At 42.7% G+C, this 11258-nt stretch overlaps 1 protein-coding gene and 1 long non-coding RNA gene across 3 annotated transcripts; one reads left to right on the top strand and one right to left on the bottom strand.

The window, feature by feature from the left end:
- The first annotated feature begins 4176 nt into the window (after nt 1-4176).
- Nucleotides 4177-7010, top strand: LOC120675807. Of its 2 annotated transcripts, XR_005675501.1 has the most exons (4): nt 4177-4806; nt 5146-5211; nt 5325-5508; nt 5711-7010. It is a non-coding gene; the product is annotated as an uncharacterized LOC120675807 (long non-coding RNA). The 2 variants fall into 2 exon arrangements; XR_005675500.1 differs by having other exon boundaries at nt 5146-5508.
- Nucleotides 7011-10002: 2992 nt separating this feature from the next.
- Nucleotides 10003-11129, bottom strand: LOC120673096. The gene is made up of 3 exons (XM_039953786.1): nt 10431-11129; nt 10102-10358; nt 10003-10050 (listed from the first exon to the last, which is right to left on the bottom strand). Exons 1-3 carry the CDS (start codon nt 11107-11109, stop codon nt 10003-10005), a joined length of 984 nt encoding a protein of 327 aa, XP_039809720.1. The 5' UTR covers nt 11110-11129.
- Nucleotides 11130-11258: the final 129 nt, after the last annotated feature.

Here is an 11258-nt window from a genome sequence, read left to right as displayed (position 1 = left end):
GGCGGACAGCGCTTCAGCGGACCGCCCACGCGAGAGCGGCGCTCCAGCCCAGAACCGCCCGGCGACGAGCGGCAGCATCGCAAGCCCCGCGCCGAAGGATGAAACCGGCGGGCACGTGCTCGGCGTTGCAGCAATCGAGCCGGCGCCACCACGCCACTTGAGGACGAGCGCACCGAGCATCATGAAGGCGCTGGTGCTTGGTCCGCCGCCGCGGCGGCGGTCGTCCATCCACGCCACCAGTAGGAGGTTCTCGCCGTCGTCGTTGGCGCGGCGGGGACCATCTCGGGTAGCAGCGGCAGCCATTTCACGGGCGCAACACCAGTACACCACGCCGGTGCTGCAGTGCAGAGCGTGTCAGTGACTCTGTGTCAGTCTGGGGGCTCGCCATTTCGCCGGGACTTCGGGTGCCGGAGCAGCAGTCCGCCACCGACCACCGGCTCTGTCCGTGGTGCTTCCCGGCGGCAGATGACGCCAGCGCCATCAAGTCCCAGCTCTAGCTAGAGCTATGACCCATACAGGCCTTGCCTATTTTGTACAGTACAAAACAGAATTAGAGGATATTAAAGCTAATCTTCAGCTCTTTTCCTGTTTTCCATAATAGCATAGAGGAATAGTTGTGCTAAGCCAGAGCTGTATTAACAAGTTTGAGACATGAAGCCAGAGCTGACTTATTAACCTTTTACATATACCCCTGCACATCAAATGAGAGCTGTATTTGAAGTGCCCAACTTTGGCTAGCTTAGGCCAAAGAACAGATGGCTAAGAAAGGTGTAAACATGTTCGTTATAGCTGTATCTCTACTAATAAGTGAAATAAGACAGGTTGAGGTTGAGGTTGAGGTCATACAGGGGAACATAGCTAGTGTATGCATGAATCCAGTTTTTGCCCCACAAATAAAAAACTCTAGTCACACCAGTGTAGTATTTTCCGCACACTACAGTAACAAAAGGGATAGGGGTGTAAACCCCTCCTGTTTCATCAAAAAAGAAAACAAAAGGGTTAGGGCAATTGAAACAGTACTAGATACATCAGGTAAAAGGAGCCAAGGTTAGTGACCACAATGCAGTTTTGGTATGTGAAGCTTCATTTAACTGAAACAAATATTCAAAAGCGTCAAAGTAAATAAATATTAAAATTAATTCCATGCTGAAATCAACCTAAAATTTGGCCATTCCTATAAACATTACAATGAACAGATTTTCTCAGGCAAGCAACATATGTAGCTACACTTGGTCAGTACAACTTGAGAATATTAGGTAAAAAATGAAACAGTTACAGCCTACCTCATAGTGAGTGATGAAATGCACCACCAACCTGTTTCTTTTGCTTTTGAAGAAACTTCAGTGTTAGAAAAGTACCAATTCACATCAGCTTATGTTGACTGGAAAAACTAATCAAAGGGCAGCCTGGGAATTGAAAATGTAGTCATTTCATAAATAAAAGGATTTGGCATCTTACTATTACTAATTGGAGGCTCCTTTGAAGCCTCCTCATGAAACCACCTAGGATCCTAGGTGGATACTCTTAAAAAATAGATAAATACTAAAAATTCTCACAAAAATCAGAAACATCTAGCCATCAATCCGACGACTCTAATCATAATAGTCATTGGATCTGTTTTCTTTTCTAATAAATTACCTACCTCTGTCATTATAAAAATAGATTAAAGTAACCCCTAAACATATATCTAAATTGCCCACTCTGCCATTATTAAAACCTAAAGTAAACTCCTGATCTTCATGTAAATTACCCACCTATACCATTATAAAAATAATGCAAATAGTCCCCTAAATTTGCGTATAACTTATTCAATTATGTCATTATTCAAAGTTAAAGTAACTCCTAAATATGAATCTAAATTGCATAATTATAACAAAATATTAAAGTGTGCCAATATAAATTCTAAATTATTATTTATATCATTATTAATATATTATTTATGTTATTGCTCATATAAAAATATTGCCCACGATATGTGTCATCTGTATTGATCTATGAATTATGATGGAAGAGATAAAAATATCAATTCACAAAAAATGGTTCAATTAAATATATATATAACATGTGGATGTGTGATACAAAATAAAATCTATTGCAACTAAATAATAATAAATATGTATTTTTTAGTATGTCTTAGAATATTTAATAGATGAAAGAGAGGGCGAAATAAATAATTATAATTGTTATCTGTAAGTCTTATTTTAAAATAATTCTAATTAGCCCGTGCAGGAGCACGGGTGGCAGGCTAGTACTGCTAAATTTGTATAAAAAAATAGAACAGCTGTTCTTGTAGGCTGCATTCAGCGAGATACATCTTAAATTTTCCTCTCCTGTCACAAAGCCTAGAGGGTCTGATCTCTGCAATGGCCACAACACTCCTTCCTCCCAGTTGGTGAAAAAGATTAGCTTTTCGTACTGTAGCATATTTCATTGTTACTTGACAAATAATGCCCAATCATAAATTAATTAGGCTTAAAAGATTCCTCGTTCTAATCAGTTAGACTGTGTAATTAATTATTTTTTAAATTGTATTTAATGTCTCATGCATGTGTCCGAAGATTCGATGTGACGGGTACTATAGAAAGTTTTTTGGGAACTAAGCACCCCGAGATATACAAAATCTGTGGACTCATCAAGGGTGTGTTTGGTTGGGGAGCGGAATGGGATGGAGCGGCTCCCTCCTTCGTTTGGTTCGCGGATGTGTGAACGGAGCCATCCCGCGAGCGAATATTCGCTCAATATATATGCGGGATGAGCTCGCTCGGCCAAATCCATCGAACCAGTTCGCTCCCGTTCATCTCCGTCACTTCCCGTTTCTCGTGCGTCCTTCTCCCCACGAGCTCGGGCGGACGGTGCGTAGCCGCGGAGGAGCAGGGGCGGCACGGCAGAGTGCGGTGGCGGGAGGAGCTCTGGCAGCGCAGACGGAACGTGGCCGCCGGCGGAGCTCGGGCGGCGCGCGGCCGCGGGCGGAGCTCGAGCGGCGCGCGGCCCCGGCGCGGGCGGAGCACCGCCGCCGCCGAAGCTCAGGCGGCACGCGGCGGCGCGGTCGAAGCACGAGGTGGAGGCGGAGGCGGAGCGCGGGCCGAGGCGGGCCTCGGGCAGGGGCGGCCGGCGTGAGGCCGAGCAACGCTGGGAATTGGGGCGAGAGAGAGGAAGAAGAGGGAATCGGGGAGAGGGAGGAAGAAGAGGGATGGGGGACTGACAGGCGGACCCCATATGACGGTGGTTAATGGAGTACTAACGGTTCTATATCTATCTCTCTAACCAAACAAAAAATAGAGCCGTTCTATCCCTTTAACCAAACATGAAGCACAGAACCATCTCATCCCTAGAATTAGGAATGGAACTACTCCATTGCATCTCGCTCTCCAACCAAACGCACCCCAAGTGTTCCAAAATAGCAGTCAGCAAATCCGTTCCACAGTCATTACTTGTATTCTCTGGAACCATCTGGAAGGTGAGGAACCAGAAGACGTTTGATGATCTGGACACTACTAGGGCGACCGGGGTGCTCCGCTGCTTAAGCAATGACCTATGCCTGTGGGTTTTTTATCGTGCTAGGCATCACAACTGTAAGGTTGAGCTTTTTCTTCTCCATTCTCCCTCACCTTCACAAATCCTGTATGCTACACTCTTGCATCACTTTTATAAAGTTCAGGCCGGCTATTGCCTGCTGTAGGTTCTCTCTAAAAAAAGATACATCTTAAATACATTGGGCCGGTGTCTTTGGTGTCTAAAATTGGCCTCGAGAGCCTTTCTATTGGCGTAAGAGACAGCAGGCGCTACATCCATCCGAGAGACTTTGTGAAGCTGGGTCTCGGATTGGATCGACCGCCGTCAGCATGAGCATGAAGGCTGTGTCATCTATCTATACTATAAAAGATAAAAGAATTGAATATAATTTTCACCAACTCTAACCCATCCATTCTTCTCACAAAATATCTTTTTTAGACCCACATGGAAGACCTTAGTGCTTGACAATCTATCTATACTATAATCTATACTATAAAGGATGAAAGAATTGAATATAATTCTCACCGACTCTGACCCACCCACTCTTCTCACAAAATACATTTTTTAAGACCACATGGAAGACCTTAGTGCTTAACAATGCTTGACAAGAGGCAAAACACCATCAAAGAAAATATTTCTGCCCAAAATGAAATTTTTTTTGTCACCCCGCCCATCTTTACCCGCCGGCGTGTACCCACCCGACCCGCGCAGCTTGATTTGGGAGAGATTTCCTTTTCTTTCTCTCCCTTTCTATGCGCAGCGCTTGATCGACGCCGGCCTCCTCCCTCGCGACGGGCCTGCCCCCAACGCCTCCTCCCCCTCGCGGCAGCCTTTGAGCTTCTCATCTCAGCATGCAACAAAGGATGGGAATGGAGCCACCGCCGCCCACGTCGCCGAAGACGCGGCCGCCGGCGCCGCCGTCCCGGAGACGCGCACGCCGCGGACGTCGCCGGACACGCGCACGCGGCGGCGCCGGAACCAGCCACCGCCGGCCGTCACCGGACACGCGGACGAGCCTTTCAGCTACTCATCTTCTGCACGCCCCCATCCCATGCGCCTCCTCCTCTTCTGCACGCCCCCCATCCCATGCGCCTCCTCCTCTTCTCCTCATAATGTCAGCACACAGTCCATCCAGCTCCTCATCCACGCACACGGCGAAGCCGATCTCACCAGAGACAAGGACGCCGATGGCCATGGACAGCGGACACCGGAGACGAGGACGCCGCACGCGCGCGGCCAGCGCCGGGGAAGCGCACGCCGTGCCGCATCGCCGGAGACGTGGTGCAGATTAAGGTAAGTTGTTGATTCTCTTTTCCCCGTTGCCGTTGGATAGCTAAGAATGGATGGATAAGTGAGAGGTAAATAAGTTTCTGTCTTGAAGGGGAAAAAAGGGAGCATTACATTTTGCCTTTTGATAGAACATGCATCATATTATGTGTCCCTATTTTGCCTCTTCTGTAGCCTCCATCATTGAATCATGTTGTTATATTTTGCGTTTGCTTCTTGCCTACTCAATAAATTGGTTATTTTCGATGCTTAAGGTGAAGCGCAAATGTTCTGCTAGGTGTAAGGTGAAATAGATTTATGTGTGCTATATGTAATGACTGAAATCTTATCTTTTCTCGTGCATAGGTGACTTCGGCACATGCTTGAGACACATAATCCTTCATGAAAGCTGATGGTGCTGTAGAGTTACAAGTATTATCCTTTTCTTTTTTATGCTGTAATGAGTAAGATACAAGGTTTTTGCAATGAGAAGCTCTCACCAATATGCTTTATTATCAATAATCTTGGATATGTTTTTATTGCAGGAAGAGGATCATTTGAAGAAAAAAATCTAAGAGAGGTGGGAATAAGGCAAATCAGATTAATTTATATTTAAGGATTGATATCAATCTAACTCCTATACATTGTGGGTAAAACTTGAAATATGGAGGCAAAGAATAAAGTCATGTTGTTACCGAAGCACTGGAAACATGTTGAATTAATCTGCTGGTAACATGCTTCTCACCATTCTGAGTTCCTTCATTTACACATAGTTCTTCGCATTATAGGGTTTATGACTCATATGATGGATCTCTATACGTGAAATTATTTTAGACACCTGCTTTGATTATCTGATGAATTTACGGTTAGTGCTGGATGCGTGTATGGCTGAAGTTCATGTGCCTCTTTTTTTTTTATTTGGATGATTCAGATTCCAACGGTGGTGATACATGACTATGCTTTCATCGCTTCGTTCAGTAGATCAGCTTGTGAGATAGAGCCACCTCGGGATGCCTTCCCTGATGATGTGATGATGAGACTTAGAGGAGCTCTGGATGGGGTTGCTGTCGAGCGTTCTTGGAAGCAAGTGGCAAAAGCTGAATCGATAAGTGCATTGTAGTCCTTTTTTATCCATCTTTGATAGATTTTTACATGTTCATTTGCTGCTCATTATTGGAATTCTGTTTTGTTGATATAATTTTGGTAATTTCTGTTCTTTGAACTTTGGACGATTACCGTAACATGTCGTTTTGTTTGGAGTGATTGGATTATTACTATGACATAATGAACAATGCTTGTAACTGATTCTCTCTGTTTTGGGAAATAAACAAAATAAATGGGGAAATCAATTGGTGATTTAGATTTTATTGAAGAGATGAAATTTGTTGGCATTATGGTGAAATGCTTGTAACTAGGTGCATGCTAGCATGGTGCACACACACTTTTGAGATAGAACTGATAAATCACATAGATTAATGTCAGGTCCTTAGATATGACAAGGTCCCTAGCTATGAAATGGTTTAGAGAGGTAAAAAGGTATCAGGATGTAGTTCTTTCTATATTGAACTAACCAGCTTTCAATTGGAGAGGAATTAAGTTAATCTTTTTCTAACCTCGCTGGTTAACATGGAGCTAGCTGGTGTTGCTTTGTTCATCCTATGTTCAGAAAAGTTTAAGCTGCAGACTATTAAGCCTTGGCAGTTGCTGACAACACATGACGAAAATTCAAGAGTTATTGTTTGAGATTATATTTTTTCCTTGAAATTTCATATTGCGAATGGATCCTTTCTTGTCATTTACTTGAGGCTTTGCTTGGTCTTGCAGGACACATGGATTTCAAGGGCCCAGATTCCTTGGCTCAAGCATATAAACTGAATGGAACTATCCTTGGTGGCTACAACTTCATCATCGATGAACCCAAGAAGAAACCTGATAATAACAGAGAGACGCTGGCTTCAGTGGTGATAGGCATGGTAGTTCCAGTAACAGAGGGAGGAAGGAGCAACAGGCGCTGGGTGGAGACGGCTGCGGAGATGGTTATGGACGTCATCGAGATCATGGGCGACGATTTGGAGGACTGAGTGTTGGTGGCTTCTAGCTGGTAGAACATGACTTGCCAAGGGCCTATAGGCATAAAAAGACTCTGTTGTTCATGCTAAGATGTATTTGCTGAATTATGTTCCATAATAGTCATTTCTACCTCATGCTATAATAGTTATTTTTATCGACAACATGGTTGATCTTTGATGCGGGTCGTGAAAAGAAGAGTGTTGTGGATGGGTGGTAAGAATTTAGTTTAATTTGGGTTCACTACAAGATTGGTTTTTGGATGGGTCTGGAATCAGTTTCAGAAAATCAGTTCGAGAGTACTCGAACCCATCAGTTTGAGCATGGATCTGAATCCATTGGCACTGATGTGAGAGGGAGAAATGGGTAGTAGGAGCGAGAGGGATATGAACAAAGGGGATAAAAGGGGGCGGACAGAGACAGAGATGTGATAGAGAGAGGGAAGGCGAGAGACAGAGATGAAGATAGAGGGTCAAGCTTTTCCATAATTTTGTAAAATAATGAGAGAAGACAAGTAGAGCAGCAAATAGAAAGGATAGAGACAGATGATGAGAGTACGTTTGAATCCTTCGTGATATAATCCATGAGAGAGGTGGTAAGGATATCAGAAGCTTCCATGGTGTCATTTAGTTGAAGTGCATTTAGGCTAATAAATTTAAATTTTATTTCAATAATGTATTCGGACAAATTATGTGATTTTACTAATTATGTTGATTAAAAAAACTTTTTATTTACTATGTTTTATCAGAAAATATAAAGGTTTTATTTAAATTGTTTTCTAAAAGCTCAATGCTGATAAAAATAATTGTGGGGGAATGAATCTTAAAATATATCCTTGCCCATATACATTTTTTCTATGAATATATAAATTTTATTTACTAAACACGTCCTACAATGTTTGGAAAAGAATGAAAATTGATGCTACCACGAATGTTCTATTATAAATATAAAAAATATTGTTAATAGGGTTTCTAAAATCAGCGGAGAGATAGAGAGAAGGGAAGGTGAGATGGCAAAAAATATAGTGCCATGTGGGATCCACAAGTGCCATGTCAGCAAAACCGCTTGACAAACCTCTCTGGAATGGTCAGTGGGGTAGATTGTGTGGTTTTGAGAAGATGAGGATGCATAATATCGAATTTTGGAGTTAGGATTTTTTTTTAAAAAAAACTTAGTGACAAGTTAGGGGGGGCAAAATGGATTTCTCTCTCCTTTTAACACGTGCGTGCCGCACCTGCGTCTCGGCTATTCTTTTAAAAGTTCAAAAGGGTTTATCTTACTCGATAGGGAAATAATTGCCCAGACTATCCGGATACGATTTAAATGCATTGCAATGTCCCGTACATTGGACAGTCATTATCCTCTCGGTGACATCACAAACACGTACGACAGTCAGAAGCAATGTAATCGTTTAGGGTCTAAATATCCTAGATAACAAATATATGTTACGCCATCAACAGTTTTGGTTTTCTATTACAAATGTCAGAGTTGGCATATATACAGACTCTATTTTGCGTGATGGCATCAAATGTGCGGTTGTCGCTCGAACGGAAGAGATAAAGATGGTCCATGAAGTACCCTATTTGGAGAATGATGGCTATAAATCCGCATTGAAATATGTGTACGAGTACATAAGATGTTGTGAGAATCTTCAAGAAATCAAAACTGAATAAACTTTTTTACGAGAACCTGGATTAGATTAGATTTAGAATGGAGTTGATTGTTACATTTTTAATAAAAAAATAATTTAGTTGTTTTAGAGGAATTTAATTGTTATAGTAGACTTTGTTTTGTTGTATCAATTTTGAATCTCATGTTATTTTTAAATATAATTATTCTTTAAGTATGTGATATTTTAAGTATAAATATTCTTTAAACAGGTACGTGCATGTCCACTGGCGGTGACAAAAACATAATCCTTACCGCACCGACCAGTGGCAAGGATCTCGGGCAACTTGCGAGCTGTGCCTGTCTGCCCAGCTTGCCGGTACGCCAGTGGGCACCAAGGAAAAACTTACCGGCGGTAAACCATTTACCGGATGTTACCGGTAACGGTAAAACACCGAAAACCGCCGGTTTACCGGATTTACCGTTCGGTAAACCAATTCAAATTTGAAACCACCGAATTTCGTATTTTTCGACCGGTTTTCGTTGTAATTTCGGTGGTATTCTCTGAGTAAGTACCGAAAAATGTTGACCACGATAGAAAATAACAAATTGTGTTAAGAGAGGTGTAATATTTTTAGAGAATTATATCTAATTGTTATATATAATAGTTCAATATGCATAATGATTTTCTTACAAAGCAAATATTAATAGAATTGACGTAAAACATATGTATATCAAATTATCAATACAAACCACAATCCAAATGCAATAAAATATAGGTGCAACTTGTTAACACAATTTATAGGTTCAAATAAAATATAGGTTCAAATAATACAAGTCTCAAATAGCTAACACAAAATATACTCTAAAATTTTTATTTCTGTGTTTTCCCATAGGAAAACCTTACGACTGACCGGAAATTGTTGATGACTCCCATTGTAACGTCGAATCCTATAAAAAGGAATAAATAAAATGGATGAGAAGATGTAAAAGAAATGAATGCAAGTGAGAAAATAAGATGTGTTACCTACATACTTAGGTACTCATTCGGAGGGATCTTGCTCTGGGGGATATTCCTGATAGTACATGTGAGGATTTCCATATGGGAGGTATCCTTGATAGTACATATGGGGATATCCATATAGAGGACGCGGAGGGACAGCCATCGGATGTGGTTGTGGTGGCCACAGAAAGGAGGGTGCCGACGAGTAGCTGTAGGTGGAACTGACAGAGGTAGAGCTACCATCATTCTCACTGTCGTACGGGCCTAATGGACGAGTATTGCTTCTTGTGCGACGTTGAGAGCTGGGTGCTCCATGATCTTGATCTTGTGTGGCATGGGTGAAGGCAGTCTCTCCCGTAAATCTCATAGCACCAGTAACAGCACCACTAGTAGAAGCACCACCGCGATCATCCCCATCATCATCGTCATTGTCATCACCACCCTCATTGCCATCATCATCGTCGTCGTCGTCGTCGTCGTCATCATCATCATCATCACCACCACTACCACCATGTCCATCATCACTAGGCTCTGGTGTGCTATCGTCAGTGCCAATGCTTTCCTCCTGCAAGTTGTTGAAATCCATTAGAAAACTACAAATTCTTACAAATGTCATGATCCATTAGAAAAATACAAATGGTTACCTTAAGTATGAGCTGATGATCTTGTATTTTTCCAGTTACATCAGTAGACTTCCAGAAGTACATCATTCCATTGCAATATACCAAGAAGTTGATTACGCTATTGCGAGAAATACCGGTCCATGAATCACATATGATAGTGGCACCATACTCAGGGAACTCTTGCTTCCACTTGTTGATCTCCTTCTTTATCTCCTCCATGTTCTCTGAAAGATATTTTCCATCAATGTCCCTCCCAGTTGGGATCGTGACCCCAGTACCTGCATGCAATAATCACATATGATCCGGGATGTAGAATACAAATTGACATGCAATAATAAATGATTATTTACCTTGTTTCTGTGTCTCTATGATGGCCGCCCTAAAGTAAGGGTCATCTACCTTCCGTCCAGGAATACCAACGGAGTGGCAAGCCTTTGACCACGCCCTACCCAGCAACTCTCTCGCAGTCCTCCCCTTAGACGTCCAAGGCCCCGTATCAATCCTCTGCTGCCTCGGTCCAGAAGCAGTAGCAAGGTTATAGTCCCTTGCCCGCTCGGGGATATGTGACCGACTCCTAGAAAACAACCTCCCAATTTGTCTAGAGCCACCACCTGGATCCCGTGCCTGGCCTGATCCAGAACCACCACCCCTCTCATACCTTGGACCAGCCCTTTGCCTAAACTCATACTCTTCCCGTGAATGTCTCAAAGCTTGCTGCAACTCATCATCCTGCTCTTCTTCTTCTTCCTCACCTTCCAAGTCAACATATTGAGTACTTCGAGCTGCAGCATCTCTCCTACGCCTATCTTGCTGTCTTTCATACTTCTTCGCCTTTATCTTGTCCAACTCGCTAATGAAAAAGTTCTTCACCGCGGGGGGAACCGAAGGGCAATCAATAACATCATGACCTCTATGTGCCAAGTGGTCCTTGAACCGTGTTGCCCCTCCATCGCTCTTTGATGTGCCACAATACTTGCACTTGAAACCCGCTCCCCTTTTTTCTCCATGCTCCCAAACAGGGTCAACCATTTACCTGCAACGGTGCAACATTCATACACATACACATGCATATTCACATACCAAAAATACATGCACATTCTCAATTTGTCATACACATGCATATTAATTTTCACATTTGTACTCATACACATACATAACAAAACATGAATAACAAATAC

The sequence above is a fragment of the Panicum virgatum genome, chromosome 5N (genome assembly GCF_016808335.1).
Source record: "Panicum virgatum strain AP13 chromosome 5N, P.virgatum_v5, whole genome shotgun sequence".
In the NCBI taxonomy this organism is placed as follows: domain Eukaryota; kingdom Viridiplantae; phylum Streptophyta; class Magnoliopsida; order Poales; family Poaceae; genus Panicum; species Panicum virgatum.
The sequence above is the reverse complement of the archived record's forward strand: the minus strand, read 5'-3'. Positions and strand labels throughout refer to the sequence as shown.